Here is a 23,542-nt window from a genome sequence, read left to right as displayed (position 1 = left end):
CATGGCCAAGTGATCTGTCATCTCTGTTTTCACTTCCCAGAGCCTGAGCCAGTGCTGACTCTCCTCAGCCAAGGCCAGAATTCAGCAATGTGGCATGGACAAAACAGGTGGGGCAAACTGCGATATCTGTTTGTAACTTGAGGGACACACATGTACCTAAAGAGGAGCATGAGGGAGCCCAAGAAGCTGCGGAAGTTGTTGTGTCGGTTTATGTGGCTTCCTTCATCTAGTTTGATATTCCCAAAAACCTACGAGCAGAAAGGAAGGAAAGAAGGAAAACTCAGCACATGAGATGTGCCAAGCCAGGAAGCAAGCCGACCTTCACAGCCAGCAACTCAGCATGGGCTGGAAACCGTTACCTTCCCTCCCACGCACCCATGGCGCAGACAGCTGGTCTGAGCATAATAGCCAGCACATCAGAAAGGCAGCTTCATCTGCTGGAGCTGGCCCTTCAGAGAGGAGCTCTGCTGGCTGTCACCAGGGGCAGGCACTGATGCTCACCCACACTGACACAGTCATACACACACACATTTAACACACACGTGTCCTGCTGGTGAGAAATGTACCAGGCCAGAAGCTGTTTCCTACGGAACAGCAGAGTACTAAAGCTGTTGAATGCTTTGCATGCTATCAAGAAGCTTCCTTCAAAGAAGGGTAATAACTCCTCAGATAACATTCCCTTCTCTCCTTCAGTCCATTGGTGCAACTTTCCCAAACCGATGAGGCTGAACTTTTTATAAATAAAGGGAGAATATAAGCTGACACTTCTGGTACATGTGAACAATTGTGAAACACTCTAATTCTGTGATAATGGAAGCTGTAGAAATATCTAAAATATCTTCTGGGACAATTCTGGTGTAGTTCACCACATTTCCAGTATAAGCATCTTGAGAAAAAGGCAAGGTCTGAATACAAGACTGGGGCCCAGAAGTCTAAATCCAACTCCAACAAGTATTTCCTTCTGTTGCAGCAGGCAAAGCACATAACCTCTTTGCCTCTCCATCTGCACAATGAATATATTGGCCAGGCATGGGACACTGCAAGCATGTTTCAATTCAAAGACTATTATATGGCGATATGATGGATGTTACGGATATGTTGTATAATCAGAAATAATTTTGTCTCATTGCTTTAAGTGTTTGTATGTTTGTTGCTGGCTCACTTGGGCATAATTAACACTAATTCTCTGGCATGTAAGCCAGTGTGAGGAGTCTTGTCCCCTCAAAGAAAATGCATGTACTGGTTTGTTCTGTTTCACAAAACCAGACAACGGTGAAGGGTTGGAAGAGAGAACTCTGCTCTTGGGCCAGAGGCACATGTACAGAGACACAGATTGGAACAAAAAAATCAGACAAACTTGTGTCTACACATACCAGGATCCTATACAGGCGATGAAGGATACCTGGTTCTTCTAGCTTGTGTACAGACAGGTGTTTTCTCTGTAATGCTTGTATCTTAAAAGAAGTGCTACCCTGCTTTGCAAAAGCTGATTGGTCACTACTTCTCTCTGTCACTGTCCCTAAGAGATAGCAAATCCATGGTAAATCAAACCTGCTAGACACGATCACAATGACTTGCAAACACCCTAAAGGTGTTTTAAAGGGAAAGGATGCAAGCATTGTACCTGAGACCTAAGTGGACTGTCCATGAGGAGGTGGTTGAAGGGGCAGGGGCAATCAAAGGTATAGTTAACACTGAAACTGTGACTATACAATAATGCTGACCTACACCCCAGCAATACTGCCAGGCTTAATTAGTTTATGCTTGTAAAGTAGTTTGAAGAGGGGAAGTGTTGTATTATTATTATTAAATATTTATTCTGTTTTCTGTGTACCTAAAAATATGCTAACTGCGGAGTATTTTTTTCCACAAAGGTTTGGAACATATAATTGTATTTTCTGCCTCCAGCTATTTTGTTCAAATAACGCCCACTGATTCCACTGCTTGGGGATTTGCTCACAATAGTGTGAAAAAAAGCAACTACTATCACACTGCAGGGGGGGAGGAGCTGAATCATATGGCAGCTGGGGGAGGAGAAAAGACCTGGAGCTGCTGGGGGCATTTAGGGAAGGATGACCAAAAAACAGGTCACTGATATTCAGCTTGGCAGAGGAAAAAGGAAGGAAGGCAACTTAAATAACCACATCTCCAATCAAAAAGTGAAGCCAGATTCTCTCCATCTTCAGAGCAGGTGGTAGCCGTGTCATCCAGAATTCACGAGAATACATTTCCCCACCTCCCAAAAGCACTTCACAACTGTGAACATCAGGCAGTTCTATTAGTTAACACAGTGCCTACAGTTATGACATGATGAAACCCTGAACATTAATAGCCAAAGATGCCTTCTGAAAAATGTAGCTCTTAGGAAGTCAAACCACAAGACAGAACCTGGAGAGCACTTTAAGCTTATGCTTAACTTTAAGCAGAGGTAGTCCCACTCATCTTAGTCCCTTTCACTCACAAGCTTAACTGCTTTAGTGGATCTGGGCCTAAGAAACTGATTTTGCAAAATGCCAAGCATCTACAGTTCCTGCTAACTTCAATTGCAGGATCAGCCCCTGACCACTGTTTCAGCAACTTGTCTGTGAATCTTCACCAGGGATCCACATTTTTCCATGATTAAAAAGAAACACCACTATGTACATATCTATATATTAGTGGTGTTTCATTTTAATCATGGAAAAATATGGATTTTGGGTTACCTTTTTAAATTGAAAATTGGGGATTTTTTTTTTAATCAAAGAAAACCAGGATCCCTGGTCTTCACACACAAATGCATATTGGACCATAGGGGAGTGCTTGTTGGTTTGGATCTCAGGCACAAAGACTCTCACCTACTCTCTGTGTGAACTACCTTCTGCAGGTGGGTGACAGATGGTAGAAACTGAAAAATTTCTAAAGTCTTAGACAGTAAAGAGATCTGATTTGCAAGGAACTTTCTATCCTATCCTTTTGGGTTGCCCCGCTGAGTCTGATGGGAATGTCTGATGATGCAATCCATACGAAGGATTCCATCCATGTGTTCTTCATCATTACGGTCATGTCACCATGATGATGTAACCAACCCATGGAGTAGGGACTCTAGATATATACTCTATCAGTGAATTTCTGAGGATACACACTGGCAACCTGTGAGTATATTAAATGCTGCACCACATTAGCAAGTTGCTTAGACCTCAAACCTCTGGGCAGCCTGACCTATTAAACAGGAACTAACCTGATAAGCAGATGCCAGACTCAATAATGCTGAAATAGGTGACAAAGGCCATGTCTACACGAGACGCTGACTGCGCAGTTATTACTGTGCCGTCATTTAGTACTTGTTATGAGCTACTGCGCAGTCAGCGTCTCGTGCAGATTCCGCCAAAGTGGAGATGCAGCCAAAGTGCAGTATTCTTCATTCTGTCAACTCCAGAGAGAAGCATCCCAGTACGTGAGACGCATCCAGATATTTTGGCTTACCTGCATCCCAATGATTGCGTATATGAAGAAAAGCATAGCTATCAAGAGACAAACGTAGGGAAGGGCCTGAAAGATAAGTCACAAGAGTCTGATTTAGCACAGATAGAGGCTTCAGAATATTGCTTATCTTCAATAGTTTGTGAACTGTACTGACCCCCACCCCCAGAGGATGCAGCAATGACTTACGAAAAGCTAGTCAGCACCTCACCTCCTGCTGGAACTTCACAATATTTTTCAGTGATTACAGAGGCCATAGCCAAACTGTGTCTCATCACTGCATTTTATAAAAGACACAGACAAACACCTGGCATATGCAAAAGCACACCAGCAAGCACCCCTATTAAACAGCTGGCAAAGTGTGCCAGTTACTGACTTGCTGACTTGTAAATGGACACCTTTCATATGCATCACAAAGACCTTCAAGGACCCTCTGCAGTGGGACAGACCTTTGTCTTTTACTATGAGGCAGGCTTACCATTTTGCCCCTCTAGAGTTAGAATTAGGTAAGCTAATTCTGAAAAGTTCAGATGTTTGTGTCAGCTAAACTGACTAAAATTTGGATACTGACTAAGATTTCCGATTCTTCCTGCAACTATCAAGTCAGAAGTGCCATGAGAATAATTCAAGTTTAGTAACTGTCCCAAACTTCTACACTGAGAAGCCAACACACCCCCTTTACCTTGAAAGACTGCACAAAGGTCCACAGCAGAATACGGATGGTGTAGCCCTGGCGGAGCAGTTTGATGAGGCGAGCAGCTCGGAACAGTTTCAGAAAGCTCATGTTGAAGCCGCTGGTGTTTACCAACTGTGAGAAAACCAAACTATCAGAAGAAGGCCAGAACCACCACACCTAACCTACTTCCCAAAGACAGGCAGGGAAAGAAACCCACCCTCAAACTGCTACCACAATTACACAGAGTCAAAATGCTCACCTTGGTGTCTGTCAAGATAATTTCTGTGATGCTGCCAATCACAGTGATGAAGTCAAAGATGTTCCAGGTGTCCCGGAAATAATTCTGCAGAGATCCAAAAATGAAGATTTAAACACAAGATGTCAAGTCCAGATCAGTGCTAAACATACGCCAAGTCTCCTTGTATAACAGTAATCAATATCATATCATGCAACCATGGTCCAGAATACTGTCCTACTGTTGCTGTGGACAAGAATGTCCACATAGTGAACAGGATTTTCTGAGGTGACTCATGAGCTGTATAAGCCAAATTGGTAAAAAAATCCCCCGTGGGCACAGAATTCTCTCGCATGCATAAGGATATCATTAAAGGGTTATAGATAAGAACAGGAAAAGCTACCTACTTGAAGGTACAAATATCAGTGGATGAAACCAGAGGTATATTCATCTATTTAAACATGCAACCAATTATTCATACACAATCTAGCACTTCCCTGGGTACCTACAACTCAGACAAAATCTTGAAGTTAGTGTAAGTTTTGTGTGAATGAGACTTTAAGGACTGGATCTAATAATAATACTTTGCCTTTCTGTAGCACCTTCCATTGGAGAAAATCCAAGGGATTTAAAAAGGTAAGTGGTATTGTTCCCATTTTAGAAATCAGGACAGTGAGATACAGAGAGGTTGAGAACCCAGCAAGCCAGATGTGGAGCCATGCACAGAATCCAGGTCTCCTAACTCCTAGTTCTGTGCTCCAAACACTGCGTTATACAGCTTCTTAAACATTTATCTCAACTCAGCTGAGGGTGTTTAGTGTGCTGTGTGCACAAACACATGGGCTGCTTCTTTAGAAAATAACTCTCAGCCCTGGTGAACCTTTCTGTTTACTAGCACAACATTCTGTCTCCCTGTTATGGTGGGGTGTTATTCATTATGTATCAACTGCAGACCATCATATAAGTGGACCATCATTAATTTGCAACAGGACAGTTTTCAATCTGTGCATCTTGCAATCTAACAACAATTTGTAATGTAAATTTAATGGACAATGATGTGATGACAATGGTTAGGATGCAGGTGTCCTGAGATCACGGTATCATACTAACCAATATTGTCACACTGATGATTTGTATTTCCCTGGGTATCTTTTATCTCTCATAAGATGGTAAGCTCTGCGTGGCAGGAACCATCTTTTAGTTCTATGGTTGTACAGCATGGGGTACTGACCATTAGTTGGGCTTCCAGGCACAGTAATAATAAGTATTCCACATGCTGGCTTAGGATAAGGGAGAGCAATCAGATTTCATCCACCAGGATGGATAATAAACAGAAGGAAACAGAATCAAAGAGCAAATCAAATTAGCTTTTCCAAAGCTGTGCAGGGTAGGTGAAGAAAAATGTGTTATGTTCACAAATAACAAATCCCTTATGTTTGAATAATAACATGATTCATTGAGAGATGGATGATTCAAGGAATGGTAATTTGATAGAAGGCCTTTTACTGCCAGATCACCAGTTCAAATCAGGGTCAAGCTGACAAGTCAAAAGCTATCAATGGATGGGCATTTCATGGCCTATTGCAAAGGAATTGGTGGATTTACCGTAATACCTAGTAGAGAAGTGTTAACATGATAACAGCCACCACCACAACAGACAGTAAGTGGCATTCTGGCTGGCAGTCTCAGCAGAAGGGCTAAGGACTCAATGGGTCTGGAAACTGAATTACTCAGGAGGTGGGGGATGACAATCTGATGGCTTTCACTAGTGTTGAATTCATTCAAAAGAGCAAAATGACTAAAAATGAGAACAGTTTGCAGCAGTAGTGGGGGTGACTCTCAGCAGCTCTGATTGTATTAAAACTCCAGAGAGTTCATCCAGAGATACTCATTCTGAAATCCTAAAAGCTCCACAGATTGGCTCAGGGATCTGGAAGGATCTGTACTGAAAAACCAGGTACACATCAAGACACAGTGTGCTTCATGAGACTCCAAAGAAAGGTTCCAGTACTCAGGACAATTACAGTCCTCAATCAAATGCGAGCTCTAAATATCATTTGCATGCTGTAGGACGATAATCCCATTCCAAATGCCAGAACAGCATACTAATTACAAACTAGGACACCAAAATCCTGTACCAGTGCCAGATCAATTGAGAATCTCATGCTGGTACTGAGTACTGGTAGTAACAACTTACCAAGAAGCCAAAAGCTATAATCTTCAGGACACATTCCAAGGAGAACACCATGGTAAATGCAATGTTCAGGTACTTCAAAGCCAGCTCGTATGTATAGGGTGCAGAATAATACTGCCAGAAAGAGAGAGTTGTAACCATCTAATGAGCAGCTACAGAAATGGAATCTTACAACAAGGCTCCCTGAGTTTCATAATAATGGACTTGGTCTTGGACAAACCCCTGAGTTTCATCCCATGTGATGGATGGGATAAGGGTAAAACTCTTGTTATTTAAGCCAGCTACCATACATTCCCAGTAATGAAATAATAAGTCTGCCTTTCTCCTGATTAGCTCCATCTGGTAGGGAAGGGTGAGTAAGTGAAACTGAGGAGAGGAAGGACACTCAAAAATGGCAATCACTATTAGGCGTGAATCATAGAATAAACCCAGGTCATGCTGCAGTGAGTACCCCAATAACTCATGATGTCTCCTGTTCAAGGCACTTTTGTTTCAAAGAGGCTGCTTGTTACCCTAAATGAATCCTTTCTGGGAAAATTGCAAGTGGGCAATTCTTTTGTGTGCAAGTCTGTGGTCTCATAAGATATTCCTCCAGGCTACAAGGAAAACTAGAAACAAAGGGAGATTCTTATAAAAATATGATAGTCTTAGCCTTCCTCTCAGTAAAAGAGTGAAGGAATACAAAGAGGAGGCCTCCATGTGGAATGCAGCACTTTTCTGCACATGGAAGTCAAAAAAGTTAGATGTTGGTGAAAGAACTGCATTCGAGCAGGCAAATCATTTAGCCAGATATTTAAACCTGGAAGTAAAAAAGCATAGGTGAATTGTAAGAGGCCACATCAGGGTACTTTTGAAAGTCTGGCCTTGAATGTCATTGGGATTTATTGCCTTCTAGGTTCACTGCAAGAACTCAGCTCTATGGATTGAGTACAACATGCCTGAATGAATATTAAAGACAGTGTTGGAGGAGCCAAGATTGTGACCTCATCAGTTTCTTAGCCAACAGACAAGATATAAAATGAACTCCTGGCACCATCTCCTTAAAAACAAATAACATGCTTTCTAAATCCCTTCCTGTATGCTTCTCCTCCCCCACAACTTCCCTAAGCAGGGGCAAGCCATTCCCAGCCTCTGAGAAATTTGGTCAGCTCACCTTCATCATCAGCACCACAGTATTCAAAGCTATCATGGCCATGATGGTGTATTCAAAGGAAGGGGAGACCACAAAGTGCCAGACACGGTACTGGAAGGTATGTCGGTTTTGAGGCATGTAGCGAGTGAGAGGTTTGGCACTGATGGCAAAGTCAATGCACGCCCTCTGGAAAAAAACAAAATCCATTAGCTTGGACTCAGCTTCTCTTCTTCCCCCTCGATGTCCTTGTGTTGACAGTACAGTTTGGTGGACTGCAGAGAAACCAAGCAGAGGATCTGCCACAGGCACAATCTTCGTATCCTGTCTGGGGTTATGAAGTCTATTCTGGGTTTTAAACTACAGAAACAGTCCTACAGCGACTTGCTAAGTTAACTGAGCCAGACATAGGAAAGGACATGCTTCTGTAAGCAAAAGGTCTTTGTAAGATGAAGCTACATGTGGACATTAATGTAGTGAAACAGTGTAGGATGTTCATTGTACTGTACTGTAAACTGTTTTGCTGCATTCAGACTGAATATAAAAGAGTTAATGATAATGATATTATATTTGTCTAATAATAATAATAACTATATCCTGAGCTAATGAACACATTGGTCCTCCAACTTTGGCATTTTTTTTTACACCTGGGTATGGTTATTGCCACAAACACAGGAAGTTTCTTCAAATTATCATCTGAAAATGCAAGCTCTTTGGCAGAAACTACACAGGAAGTCCTTTTTCTTACATGTTAATTTATCATACTGTCACTATATTATATCAATGGGTAATTGATCTATTTACTTCACTACATCTGTTGTGTAATGGAAAACAGTATTAGTTCAGCACGAATAAGCTATAGCTCACTATAACCAACAGAACAAGATAAAATGCAGATGAAGAAAATAATTTTCCATTTAAAACCAAGGGGCAAAACCTTGCTGGCTGTAAAGTGGGTGCGGGAGGAGTTATGGCTTCCTTGCTATTCCATCCCAGTAATGGTGTGGGCGATTCACAGCAGCCACAGATGGGACTTTTACAACAATGGCCCCCTTTAAAAATATCAGGGCAGCTTGGTGAACTGTTGGTGTGAGGGGGATCAGGACTGAATCAGTAACAATGATCCAGGAATGACTGAAATATCTGAGGCTCCAGAAAATACCTTTTCTTATATACAACACATGCTATTTTCCTAAAATTCAGCTGCTGGAAATTTGGATAGGTTTTCCCTTTCCCTCATACAGCACCTATGAGCAAGTCTATACAGTAAGAGCAGTTTCTGATGGGGATAGGAGGGAGTGAAAGTAGTGCTGCAGTGTTGCACTAGGGGCTCCCTAGCTGTTAGCCTTGGACTTTTTCTCTGCCCCTCACCCTCCCTCCACATCAGAGGTTCCTGCTGCAGAAGCAAGGAAAGATTGTTTTTTCTTCATGCAGCCTTTCAAAAACAAGGTGCATATCTTATTTGGGAGGCTATTGTACATGAAGAATAAGGTAGAGTGGGAAGGCACGCACTGAACAGAGTGTAGTTCAGGCTGAAGTGAACATTACTGAACTTTTACCCATTTTCTCATCATATGTCTTATTTAGCCTTAGAGCTCTGCTCTCTGTGGGTTGCATCTGAAACTGTCTTTCCATAGCAAAGGTAAAATGAAACCATCTTTCATTCCACCCTGTGCTCTCCTACTTTCCCCGTGCTATGCATTACCTCATTCTTCTCCAGACTGCATTCCTCCATCATTTTGTCTCCTTGCTCCTGGAATGTGATGATAATGAGAGCCACAAAGATGTTGACAAAGAAGAAAGGGAAGACCACAAAATACACCACATAAAAAATGGACATCTCCATGCGGTTACTGCGGCTGGGCCCCCGGTCCTCCTCGGTCACATCCACGGAATGCTGCAGCACCCTGGAGCATGGGGCAAAGAGAAGCCCAGCGGGTCACACACATGATGATGGCAGGCCCATTCCAGATGCCTCCCCAGACTGTCTTTTACTGGGAGAGCATCATGTACCTAACAGAACCCCTTTCCAATATCTACCTCCATCTAATCCTATAGTGCATACTTGTCACATTGATAAAACAAACCAAATCCTTGCTAGAATGCCAAGAACAAGCTCATAAGGGTTGCTGGGCTCACCATAGGAGGAGATATTTTCCCTCCTACATTACAAGAGCCCAGAACTACTTCCTGCATCCAAATGAAGATGCGCTGTGCTGGAGTTAAAGCATGTCACACATGCAAAAGAGTGTCCCATAGCTCCCCAGTGTCACACATAAGGGCAAAGCCTGCCCAAGAGCTCCTCCAACATGGAGAGTGGAGTAACCAACAGAGCTCCAGGTGTTTCATGCTCAGAGATGGACTGGCCCAAAAGTCCCCTCAGGCCCACTCAGAAAGATGCACTGGCCCATAGTTAACTTTGCAGGAAAGGAGCAGATCTCACCACACCCACTGACTTGCCAAAGTTCTCTCACACTGATATCATTTCTCAACCTTTCTCCTTCCCCTCCTTTTCTGTCCCACAAGGAGAAACAGAGATATTAACTCCACCACATAGCTTTCTGAAAGGAGAAAATGTTAGGTTTCACTGTGAAACCTATGCTCATAGACACAGGCAAGCAAAGACAACCAAGTCTAATACTCACTGTGGCCACCCCTCTCCAGTGGAGACAGTGAAGAGTGTAAGTAAAGCCCAAATGATATTGTCATAGTGGAATTCATGGCGCTTCCATTCACGGCACTTCACTTCCATCTTGTTTTTCTCATGATCCACATAATTGCCTCTGTAAGGTGAGAAGAGAACCTCAGGACTTCTTTATGCTGTCAGCATTGAAGAGGTGGGCTTCATGCTTGGGGCAGTATGGAAGGAAAATTACTCTCTCCATGCAGGTATGGAAAGGTCTTAGTAAGGACAGAAAATGAAGGACATTGGAGATTGAGCAGGGCGAGGGAAGCAGAGAGGAGGGAAACAAAACAATAAAAAAGGAAGGTAACAGGATTGGAGAAAAATAGGGAAAACAAACAAGGAAAAACTTAAGAGATCTATGAAAGAGTAAAGGACAAAAGAGGGGAAGCTGGGGCGGGGGGAGGGGAGAAGGGTTGGGCTAGTAAAAGAGAATGGATTACAAGAGTTCGAAGCCCAAGTGGTCATTTCAGCAGCTGAAGCTATGGCTTCTTAGCCAGTCATGGGACTAAATGGTAATGTTTTGTGCAGGGCAACAATTAGGAGCTGACTTCTCTTCCTCCACATTCTAATTGAAAAAAAACACTGAGGGAAGCACCAGGTGAAATGTGTTTTAACCTTCAGTTGAAGAGACCAGCTAAGGGGAGGCAGGGAGGCTCAGTGTTCATTTAAAGCTGGATTTCTTTGTACCGATCCCACTATGACTTCTCCCAAGATGGCAGGGAGCAACCTCTCTGAAACACAGAAATTTCACCTCGGGAATGGAATGAGAGCAAGTGCTCTGTAAGGCCTCCTCTACATGAGTCTTCAAGCAACATTTTATAGGTTTGGTTGCTCAGGAAGTGAGGATTGTGTGTAACCCATGACCAAGGACTGAATTTAGAACCCAAACTGGACAGTAACCAGAGTTTTGAGGGCCTGGAGGGAGAGGGAGGAGTGAGAATCCTAGACTTCTCAGGTACTTTTGGTTCTTAGCACACTAGATGGGAATGGATGTCTTTGCCATGAAAGCAGACTAGTTCATATATGCTGCTTGGTGTACCTACATGCAGTCCTTCTCTGTGTCCTTAGAGCTGTCTGTACAATAGAAAAATTTCCCCTTGAAAAGCTGGACAGCGATGACAGCAAAGATGAACATGAAGAGCTTGTAAACAATGAGTATGTTGAAGACATTCTTCAAGGAAGTCACAACACAGTCAAAGACAGCCTGCAGGAGAAAGCAAAACCAAAGACGTGATTCCCTGACATGATTATGCTGGAAAACCAACATATTCTCGCTGAGTGTAGGACCAAAATTACCTAATGACAGGACGTTTTTCTCACTTGTAGTACGGAAAAAATGCCACCACCATACTTTGCTCTAGGCAGCATCAGCTATTTTATACATGACTGCAACATACCCCTCCAAAAAATCCTACCTAGGAGAGAACTGCGCCATCAGAAACAGAAGCAGTAGTGAATATTTATAGTACGCAGCATTCTTGGCAACTACAGCAGTGTATGAGAGACCTCAGTAACAGCTAATGACCACAGATTTGTTTAGCCTCACCTCAACTGGCAAGACTTCTCAGATAGAAGACTGGACATCTCTAATTAAAGTAACATCAGCACCTGACATTTTTTCATCCCTAGACCTCAAAACACATAACAAAGGAGGCAGCATCATTCGCCCTTTTTCACCAATGGGGAAACCTTGTCGCAGAGACGTAAATTGACTTGACCCTAGGTCAACTGGCAGGCCAGCAGCAAAATGGCATTTTTCTTTTAAAATAATCTCTAGAAAATAGTACTCTTACGGTATCTGATTCTTTTAGCAAGTTATACACATCAGTGCTTTTAGTTGCTTATAAATATACTGCTGGGCTGGGCTTGGCAGGGGCCTCAGGCTTGTTTTAATACCAGCTTTCATTTATGACATAGAATGTGAGAGGCTGCTACAACTGGAGTTGCCCTCTTGTTCTGTGTCTCTAGAGCATGGAGCATAGTATGGTCCTGGTGCCTGGCTGGGCTTTCAAGGGGCTGCAACAACACACACAAGACCACATGGACTCCTCTGAACACTGAACTACACTGAACCACTGAGAGCTCTGGTAGTCGGAACTCCGTGTTGTCAATCACAGGTGGAGAACTGGCATCTGATTTTAAAGGCTTTACAAAGTTATTCCTGAAATGGGGTATTTTGTTTAACACTGAGTCCGTGTCCAGCAGACTCCACTGCATTTACTGACTTCATGTGGCATTCTGCACACCTAAGTCAGGCAGAACTATACAGACTGCAATAGGTACTCAGAACAGCTGTGGAGAAGCATCTATGCTGCCAACACTATCATCACAGAAAAGGGGATCAGTAGGTTTGTAAGCTGCCTCGGTGGGAAAGGAACAGATCTTTAGATCAATAGTTGAATTTTCTTCCAATAAGCTTACCCCATTTCAGTATCCAGCATGTCGGGTTTATTTTGAGGTCACCCTAGTTTCAGTAGCAGATTAAATAATCCCTATATATTATGGGTGTCTAATTGGGGTTCTCAAACCCCAAGTTCAAATAAGCAAAGAAGCAGCCAAGCCTACTTTAACCAATTGGGTATCCAGAGATGAATTTTAAACAGCCTATTGGACTTAAGAGAGGTCATGTGTGAAAACTGGGCTTGCAAACAGCCTGTCAATTCACTGGTACAGTTTGCAGAATGCTTTGAGATGTTATGACAGGAACCCATACAAATACGTCTACTCTTTACCTAGTGCTAGCCATAGAGAACTTTATACCTCTATGAATCAGTTAGTTTCGAAGGTGCTAGTCTGCCTTGCCGTCTGCACAGAGAACTAGTCTGTGCTCCAGGGCCAGGACCTCAAATGCCATGTGAAAGAAGGTAGAGGGGAGGAGGAAAATATCTCTTTTAAAAATGGGAACAACCTGTGATTTTAACTTTCTTGGGGCTCTGCCATAATGCCAACTAACCCTGGGAAAAATACAAATGGATGCAGAGAACTGCAAGCATTACCTTGAGTTTGGGCAATCGCTTAATAGTTTTCAGCGGCCTCAAGACCCGCAGTACACGGAGAGACTTAATAGTTTTGATATCCCGGCCCTTGTTGGTCCTACAGAGTTTGAGAGAAGCAGGCACATCCAAAAACAAAACAAAAAGATAATAAACTTCCAGAATTTGGGATGAGCTTAGTGCAGTTTTTCAACAGCTTTTGTTATTTGTCAATATGCATATACATGAGAAAAGTAGGGCTACATTCAAACGCAAATCTACTGGTGTCAGCTGTGTGTTACTTGCTGACATGACTCGTGGTATTTAACACGTACACCAACAACGTTAATGAATGAAAAACTAGGACACCTTGGATCAGATTTAGGTGGTCAGAGCATTAATTCCAACTCCAGGTTTAATGTAGTTTCCCTTTGCTGTGGAACAACTGCCCTAGCAAACCCTATTATTGTGACATAACAAGGTTAAAGCAGGTGATTTAACACTCTCTCTGAGTTGTGCCATCTGCTTCGAAGGCACTGTGCCACACAGAATTCCTGGGGCATCACTACCTCTTGCTGCCTGCCAGGTTTGAACAATCTGTTTTCCTACTGCAGACACACTCCTTGGTCTGTGCCATTTTTAAGTGGGACTAACAAAATGCCACCGACCTTGCAATTAAAAAAAAAATGTTTCACTTGTAAGAATATTACCTATTTGTAATAACAACAATGCTCCGTGGTAGAAAAATGCAAATATTCAGCATATTCCATCTACTGCACTAGCATTTATCTCTAATATCATCTCCCTCTGACCTTCAAAAAAGTCTGATATTCATCTTAGAAAATTCTAGGCCATATCTTCAATTATTTCATGGTTGAAAAACCTCTGCTTGCTTGCTATTAAATGTGGCTGTAGCAAGCTGGGGTGTAGAACAGCTTTCATAATTACTCTGGAATGGTAATCTATAGCAGAGTTTTATACTATATTTTTTTTAAGGAAAAAAAAAGGGGTCCTTGTTAAGGTAAGCCATGGTGAAATGCTGATAGCAACAGCAGGCTTTTAAAAATAAATGAATAAATAAGTAAAACCCAGGTGTAGCTAGCACAGTTCTGATCTTCAAATAATCAGAAATTTACTTTGTGCTAGCAAAATGTACAGGCTCTATGAAAAGAAATAGTACATTTTGTATCCATCTGGGATTTGGTGTACTTGAAAACCTCTAGCAAATAAACTTCTGACAAAGGATACTCCTAATTGCACTGCTCCTTTTGTAAGGGTTAATACAATAGAAAGCACAATGATAGACCTGACTGTAAATAGATGTAAACAAAAACACTAATTAAAACTCTTCAATCAGAGTACCACCCCCCACACACATTTAAAACAACTGAACAAACATTGGAATTAACCCACTTTGTGTTTCCTCCTGTTTCCTACATCAGTCTGGAAGCACATTCTCACATTAGGTATTTGCGAAGCAGATGCACAGGTAAACATGCCTGTCCAGATCCTCATCTGGCACAAATCGACAGAGGACAACATAGCTATGATAAGTTTAGATCTTGGGAGGATCAGAACCATTTATTTTAATGCCTACAAGCAAGAGTGTCAGGACACCAGGGAATGGTCTTCTGTGCCTATTGCTGTACAGTGCTCTTTGCCTTACCCAGCAGCTGAAACCTCATTTGGATCCATCTGGGCTAGGGCAACTCAGCCCCAGACCAAGGCAAAGAACAGCATCAAGTAGCAGAGGTGGAAGCACAGGATGCATTCTCATTTAGCCCTATGTCAGGACAGAGAGAGGGTAGCCAAGGCACCTGTCTCTTCCCTTTGGTTACTTGCTAAGAATTTGCAATGGAAAAGAGAAAGAGTCTAGCTTGCTTCCTTCTTTGAAGGAGCAGAACAAAGGAATAGCTCATTACCAGATCTCCACTGCAGAAGAGGGCAAAGTACAAGGGAAAAGTTCAGCCTGCTAGTGCCAAGCCTGAAACATGGGGCTGGTGTTAGGAATCTTCTTCCTCCATCTCTGTTGGGGTTAAGGAGAGGGGCAACTTGAGAGGGATTATAGCATCAGAGGAAAAATGTGTAATACTCTCTTTGGCTTTAACCCACAGCTAGGCAAGACTGTGCTTTCAGTTGGACTCCATATGAAGTTGTCTACTTTGTATGAAATGTAAGGGGTGATCAGACACAAGGAGCCTATGAAGGACCCTGTAAATTAAAACCATTAAGTTTCACATAGCTCTAACACACAAGCACACAATGGAGCTGACTGAACAGCACTCTGTCTTTAATGGGAGCTCTCTAGCACAGAGCACTTCATATTAACCACACAGTCCCCAGAGAACCTCTTGTAGATAAGTCACAGGGTGTTTCAGAAGCGTTATGATTAGCAATTAAAGTGCCCTCTGGGAACAATGTTAAATCACTTTCCCCCACAAGAAAGGAATTAAAGTGTTTTTTTGAAGAACTTCGGGTTTCTTCTCTTTTTGGGGTTCCAATCTACACAAGTGGAGCTGTACAGGCTTAAACCAGCTGATGACTGGCCTATGATTTGCTGCTTACTTCCGCAACTTTATCTGACCAGCAGAATAACAAGATTTGGAATAGTTAGCCAATCAAGCCCGCTGGTTGGGTTAGCACTAGTTACTGAATAATGGGCAGAATGATAGTGCAAATAACCCTGACTTCCTCTTGCACCAAGGACATGGTATGCTTCATCAGTCTCCATCATGTTCTTAATCCAAAATGCATGCACACAGGCTTCTGTGTGGCCTTCTCTCAGTCTTGGAATAAGTGTTCCTCTCTTTCTTCTTGTAGTGGTCCTGCACATGTATCTGGTGATGTTGCATTTGAGATGCAAATAGTTGCAGGTGGCCGCATCCAGAGCAGGGGGCATGCAACTTTCATTGCTTAAAAGTCCCCTGCACGCACCAAGACCATTTTGAGGATGCATGCTAACAGGCGTTACCTGTCAGCCCCAAGTCTCACCATCTTTACCTTCTTAGTGTGTTGCAAAACCATCAACAGTCCACACAGGTGATAAAGACATGTGCAAGCAGGACATCAGCTGGGAATAAGAAAACTTCAGACAGACAGACAGACAGACAGACAGACAAAGCAGCTTCCCCAACAGCCATTTTCCCTTGTTGGTACCCCAAAGAGAATCAAATGGTATAATTACCCCAAAGTATTCCTGTGGGTGATCCAGTCGGGCAGCCATAAAAGAAAACAAACAACAGGTGCAGAGAAAACAGAGAAGATAAGGAAATTCAAGAGAGCAAGAGAGCAAAGGAATAAAGGGATCAAGAGCTGCATCAGAGCAGATATACAAGCCTCTCTCACAGCCTTGGCATTCTGATATTTCACGTCAGCACTACAAAGTCCAGCTCTGCTTGTGGCTTCCAATAACTCAACCTGGATGTAAAAGGCAGTTTTTATATCCATTGAACCAGAATCCCTTCCCAAGAACCACAGAGCCAGGCATTGCCCTCAACTCCCCAGAGAACCAGGAAAGACTAGTCTGGATTTTACCTGGTGTCCTCCCTTAACCCTTCATACTGATTCATGTATTATGAGTTCTGATGAGAAGTGGAAGCTGATTTGAAACTGTTGTAGTCGCTACTACAAAAGAAACTGCTGGATGATATCCTGGACTCAAGTGCTACTCCTTTCCCAACTGCAGAAAGCAGACAGAACAATGAATGACTCAAGTAGTTATCTCAGCTCAGTCTCTAAAGGAAATGTATATGGAATACCATGTAAAAATATTGAATGTTGTTCTTAGGAGTTCCCTGAAATTACGTTCTCCCTTGAACCACCACTGTGTCTGGCTTCTTCTCTGTTGGTCTGAAGATTGTTCTTTCTGGTTTGCTCAGAAGATGTCTAATTATGCATTAACTCTGTAAAATCTGAACTTACTAGGTTCTTCGGGCCTCCTGGCCATCAGATGTACTTCAGAATCAGATTGGGTGGAATCTGGGTGGACTATAAGGCAGTTTGTGTTATGGTGCCCAACCTTAAATCTTCTCCACCTTCACGGTACTATTGGGAGGCATATTCTAGGGCCTCTACCTCTGAGATCCAGTTCTGGCTCAGATTTCAAGTCAGCTCAGTGCCAGGTCAATTTACCTGAACTCTCTGGCTCTGATGGAGGGTTCTGTTAGTTTCTAGTTACACATTTTATCTTCTAATTAAGCAGTCTCTCCATGGAGTACTGGTTTTCACAGCATTCTGAACCCGAGCCATACTCTACTTATGTGCTTTATTATGTGTAGATTTTTCATTACGTGGCTCATTTACCAAAGGAACTGAGTATCTCCCATGCCAACACCCCAGCAAAGGAGGGGGATACATCATCATTCCCATTTTACAGCTTGGAGAAATGGCAGAGAAGAAATGAATGAGTTGCCCAAGGTCATGCAGACAATCTGTGCCAGAACCAGGAACTGAACCCAGATCTCCAAAATCACAAACCAGTGCCTTCACAACAAGACCATCCCCTTTCTGTGGCAGTTTTAAGTGGCAGAGTTGCTGTGGCAGCTTCCTCTCTTGCTTCAGCTTTGGGAGGAGGTTCACAAATAGCCAGCTACCTTGAGTTTCATGTGGAGACATCTTGGGAAGGGGACTTGTCCATAACCAGCAAAAGCAATAAGCTGCTACTGCTTTTTAAAAGGAATCTGCCTGGAAAACTCATAATCCATCTTAAAAATGTTGCTTCATGCTACTAAATAAGCCTACATGGATACATCTGTAGATTTGTGACAGACAACTAAGTTTTCTACTGCCTCGCTGGGGCTTCCTGATTGGGCTGGGATACCGATAAAAACATCTCTAGAGCTTGGCTATGAGTCTGTTGTCGGATGCCACTACATTTTTTTCCTACCAGGCAACTTCAGCAAGTACTGGAGAAGCTAGTCTGTGTCATTGCCTCTGAATTAGACCATTATAATTTTTTGTGACCTTACAAAAATGCTGCAAAGATTCCAGCATGTACAAAACCCAAGGGTTGCTAGAATTTTTGCACACAGCATCACTGGCAAGTCAAACACCTCCTCTGGGGAGTACCAACAGCTGCCTGTCAAACAGCAAGCTGATGTGAAACTCACTTTGATGATTTATGCAGTGGTGGATTGCCTGAGAGCTCTCTGAACATATCGGAGCCTCCATCCCTGCTTGAGCCAAGTCCCTGCTAGATGTCTACTGATATCTCAGCACTGTTGTGAAATAGGTCACCATCTAATGAAGCAGCACACCGGGTTTTTTTTAAACCATTCTGCAGTAGAAATGCCGGTTCCCATCCCAGTCATTTTCCAGACTCCTGAGCTAACAGAATGATTTAGAGATAGATAGAAAAGTGATCTTTCAATGCTGTAATTCCATCAGTGAGGATACAATAGAGACTTTGTTTTGACCTAGGCAGACAAGGTTCTTTGGGTAGATGGGATATCTTTTATTAGACCAACTAAATAGTTGAAAAAATTGTTCTTTGGAAGCTTTCAGGCACAAACACCCTTCTTCAGGCATAGGGAGAGTCTGTTTTGACCTGGCTCTGCATGGGTTTACTATAAATTGGTTTGTTTGCCTAACTAAGGCCATATGTGACTGCTTTGTCAAGGAGAAGCTCAGGCCTGGAATGGCAGAGTGCAGCGTGAGTGACGTCTGGGGTGTAATAGGAGATAAACAACGTAGCAGCAGGAGTAACAGGGCAAGACTAAGGACTAAGGTACTTTAACAGGCCTGTGTGGCAATATTTGCTCTGCACCTACCTATACTCTCCCTCACATTGGTTCACGCCTTTAATGTAAACTAAAGTCACACGCATCTCAAAAAACATGACAAATGCTACATTAATGCAATTCCCAAACTGCTGCTAGACACATCATAGGTCATTGATATGCTGGGAGCGAGGATGCTGTTTGCTCACAACAGTAGCAAGAGAAATGCCAGATCTTCTGGACTGAGAGACCCGATACTGCCTTAGCCAACCTGCACCCATATATATTGACAAGACTGATACGACAATGGACCAAGCTCCCTGCTCTCAAGAGGAAGGGGAACTCAATGTTTTATGTTGCAAATGTGTAGAAAATAGCTATCACACTTACTGACAAAGATGTAAAACTGCAAAAAATGTTTTAAAAATTGTGCTATTCTCAATAATACCTAATAAAAGAGTATCATAAGAGACAAAAACAAGCATCTTGCTTACTTGGTGGTCTCCTGATTTTGCCTAGCTTACGCTGAAATTGTTTGGAGGTGGGTGATTTTATGTTGAGATGTTAAGTTAGGCTGAATTTGGATAACCATGGTAGCTTTGCAGGCACAGAAACACAAATAATGTGACTATAAGAACGATGATGCATGTTTGCATTGGAGATGCAGCATATTCTTGGGAAACAATGTGAAGTAGCAGGACACAGGGCTTCACAGATATGGGTTCGCCTGGATTCCTTTTTAATACCAACCTGCCTGGGGTTATTTCTTTGAATTCTCACAAGAACTCACAGGGACTATGTGGCTGTTTTATCACAACAGACAGCCATTAAACCGTAAGACAGTGTGCTGTGCATATCAAAGCACTAATACTTCCAACATCTGACCTCATATCATAGATTATAGAATCATAGAAAATTAAGGTTGAAAGGGACCTCAGAAGGTCATCTAGTCCAACCCCCTGCTCAAAGCTGGACCATCTCCAACTATATCATCCCAGCTAAGGCTTTTTCTAGCCAAGTCTTAAAAACCTCCAAGAATGGAGATTCCACCACCTCTCTGGGTAACCTGTTCCAGTGTTTTACTACCCTCCTAGTGAGAAAATTCTTCTTAATATCTAACCTAAACTTCTCTTGCTGCAACTTGGGACTGGCTCCTTGTTCTGTCATCTGCCACCCCTGAGAATAGTCTAGCTCCATCCTCTTTTGAACCCCACTTCAGCTAGCTGAAGGCTGCTATTAAATCCTCCCTCAGTCTTCTCTTCTCTAGACTAAACAAGCCCAGTCCCCTCAGCCTGTCCTCATAAGTCATGTACTCCGGCCCCTCACCATTTTTGTTCCCCTACACTGGACTCTCTCCAATTTGTCCACATCCTTCCTGTAGTGGGGGGCCCAAAACTGAACGCAGTTCTCCAGATGTGACTTCATCAGTGCTGAATAGAGTGCCGAATAGAGGGAAATAATCATTTCCTTTGACCTACTGGCAACACACCTACCACTGCAGCACAGGATACTGTTAGCCTTCTTGACAACAAGGGCATACTGCTCACTCATATTCAGCGTATTGTCCACTGTAACCCCCAGGTCCTTTTCTATAGAGCTGCTGCCCACCCAGCCTGTACTCGTGCATGGGACTGTTCCATCTCAAGTGCAGGACTTTGCACTTGTCCTTGTTGAATCTTATGAGATTCCTTTTGGCCCAATCCTCCAATTCATTTAGGTCACTCTGAATCCTAGCCCTACCCTCCATCATCTCCCCCCAGCTCGGTCTTATCTGCAAACTTGTTGAGGGTTACTTTAAGCCATCTTCCAGGTCATTGATGAAGACATTGAACAAAACCAGCCCCAGGACTGACCCCTGGGACACTTCACTCGATACTGGCTGCCAACTAGACATCGAGCCACTGATTACCACTCTCTAATCCCAATGCTCCAGCCAGTTTTCTATCCACCTAACAGTCCATTCAACAAGTCCATACTTCCTTAGCTTGCCTGGGAGAATGTTGTAGGAGATGTTATCAAAAGCCTTGCTAAAATCAAGGTACACTGCATCCATCAGTCTCCCTGCATCCACAAAGCCAGTTACCTCGTCATAGAAGGCAATCAGTTTGGTCAGGCATGACTTGCCCCTGGTGAATCCGTACTGATTGATACTAATCACTAGGGCTGTGCAAAGCTTCAGCCGCTGATTCAATTTGGCGGAGAATTGGCCCAATTCTGCGTCTGAATATCTAAATCCAAACTGAATCAGGAGACTCTTTAATCTCTCTGAATTGAATCAGAACCCTTCGAACCAATTCAGAGAAATTCAACGATTCGGACATAGACACAGCTTTAAATGTTTTTTCTATATACCTCAAGGTACCAGGCAGCTCATGAATGCTGAGATGCTGGGGTGGATGGAGCATCCTGCAGTGGGGTCCCCAGCATGCTTGGTGATGGACCCAGAAGTGGACCAGAAACATTTCCGGTCCACTGCGAGTGCATGGGGGACGCCCCCGGTGGCTCGGCAATTGGTGCCTCCTGGGTCTGGGGGAGCACCTGGGGTACCCCCATGGCTGATCTCTGAGCTGAAGTCTGAGCGAGTTGAAGTCTGCTTTTCCAAAGTCCAGGACCCTTACCCTGCTGCTCCCCATCCTTCCTTTTCTCAAGAACCACAGGAACCCTTCTACCAGACCACACCAATACATACTCTTTTAAGGTTACTCTCTCCATGAGAACCTTCCAAATTCTCTCAGCCACATAACTTATTCAAGGACTCCATGACATTGAGATTGATAAGCACTGTAGGACTGATATAACCTACACACTTGATGTTGTCAACCACCACAAAGTGGTGTGCAGCAACATGGTAGACCCACCCCTCCTCTACAGACAGCATGTCAGCGACCCACCTCAATGTGCAAATACCCAGAAGGTCCAAGGCTGTGTGTCATTTTTTTGCTTACTCAAAAAAAACTGAAGCAGAGAAAGGAAAGGGGCATGCAGCACCTGTAAAATAAACAAAGTCCATACAAAGAAGATTATCCAGGGAAAAAAAAGAATACAGTATCCCCTGGGAGGAGATTTTCCTTAAAACCACAAGGGAGCAAGGTCAGCAGCAGGGACATTTATAGTTGGTGAATGGTCTGCATTTCCATGGGAACCAGAGGATAGTACTGGAGGGCACCAATGCATGGCAGAGCCCACTGCCAGAACATAAAACTCAGCTGACCAGGACAGGAGGGTGACATGCAACTTGAAGAAATAGATGTTCCTATATATGCATTATAATGTAAAAGCCAAATGGAAATCACCAAAGTTTAGTCATCATTACACTGAGGACGTTCTTGTTTTCATTTCCCATCAGAACATTAGATCATAGCCCCCACCTTCCCAAATAAAAAAAGACAGACAGCTGCCACAGACTAGGGGAAAAAGTTTCAAGTTTGCATTATAAAGAGCTCTTGTACATAATGTAAGCAGTTATATATATAAAAATCTAGAGCTACTACATAATAAGGAAGGCACATGGGCTTTCTCTGTGTGGGGTTTTTAAGTCTCTAAATCAATGGACAGAAAATTTCTCATTGAGAATTCAGCTGCCCCACAGTACCAAAATACATATTCTTCCTCCTGGTAATGCCTGTATATGTAAAGGGGCCAGTTGCTAGTCAGCAAGGAAATGTGGGTATGTAAATCACTGCAGCAGATACTGGGCATCCTCTGGGTTGGTGGAAAGCAACGGGCATGCTGGTAGCAGTGTCAGACTGACCGCTCTGGAGAATGAAGTTCTGTTTAGTCCTAGGACAATTGTGGCCCAGCCAGCAACAATGCCAGCTTACATGTACTGCCCTGACAGTGCGCCTCTACACTGATCTAGAGAGACCACCTTTCAGGGCAAGAGAGCAGTTCAATCACCATAAGCCAACTCTTCCTTTTGAAATTGGCAACTTGCAGTCCATTAAGTGCCAACTCTGGCAGTGCTTGTTATGATATGGACACTTGCCCACTAGGAAGTGGGCCACTTACATCACATAAGACCACAAAGAGCTGTCATATGAAAAGAACTGTCCGTTCCTGTTAGCCTGGGTTGAATTTGAAGGGCACTCTAAGACAGAAAGACTGTAGTGTTCTTTGCCATTCAGCTGGCAGTTCCAGAATGATGTAAGATGCCAAAACCACAGCCTAAAAAATTCTCAAATGGGGATGGATTCAAACTTCATTGTGAATGAGAAACTAGAAGGTCTACCCTTTGTTCCCAGCTGGTGCAGTGCCTAGACAGCATCCTGTAGACATGGCTGAGTCTCTAAATCACTTGGAGTATAACTAAGGAGTAAGAATTCTGTGACTACCAGCAGACTGCCTGCATGGGCACCTGGCAGCATTTCCACAAAACTGCACCAAGACAGGTACAAGACAGGGATTTGATTGATCTCAAATCCCCTCCTCACTACCTAGTTGAGTTGTAAGGTCTGTGATCTCACTTGGCCAGATG

General features: G+C 43.2%; 1 protein-coding gene across 1 annotated transcript in view; it reads right to left on the bottom strand.

The window, feature by feature from the left end:
• CACNA1E (calcium voltage-gated channel subunit alpha1 E) overlaps positions 1-23,542 on the bottom strand; it is a 353,537-nt gene that overhangs the window by 45,943 nt on the left and 284,052 nt on the right. Inside the window, exons 28-37 of the mRNA XM_090047888.1 lie at positions 13,376-13,472; positions 11,423-11,583; positions 10,339-10,476; positions 9,399-9,600; positions 7,718-7,882; positions 6,568-6,678; positions 4,395-4,478; positions 4,142-4,267; positions 3,463-3,528; positions 157-248 (exon numbers count right to left, since the gene is read on the bottom strand). Coding sequence (XP_089904014.1) covers positions 157-248; positions 3,463-3,528; positions 4,142-4,267; positions 4,395-4,478; positions 6,568-6,678; positions 7,718-7,882; positions 9,399-9,600; positions 10,339-10,476; positions 11,423-11,583; positions 13,376-13,472 — 1,242 coding nt within the window. The remainder of the gene's footprint in view (positions 1-156; positions 249-3,462; positions 3,529-4,141; positions 4,268-4,394; positions 4,479-6,567; positions 6,679-7,717; positions 7,883-9,398; positions 9,601-10,338; positions 10,477-11,422; positions 11,584-13,375; positions 13,473-23,542) is intronic.

This window comes from Crocodylus siamensis, chromosome 5, assembly GCF_052110815.1.
Source record: "Crocodylus siamensis isolate JL-2025a chromosome 5, ASM5211081v1, whole genome shotgun sequence".
Taxonomy (NCBI): domain Eukaryota; kingdom Metazoa; phylum Chordata; order Crocodylia; family Crocodylidae; genus Crocodylus; species Crocodylus siamensis.
Note: the sequence above shows the minus strand (reverse complement) of the source record. Positions and strands in the feature narration are given on the sequence as shown.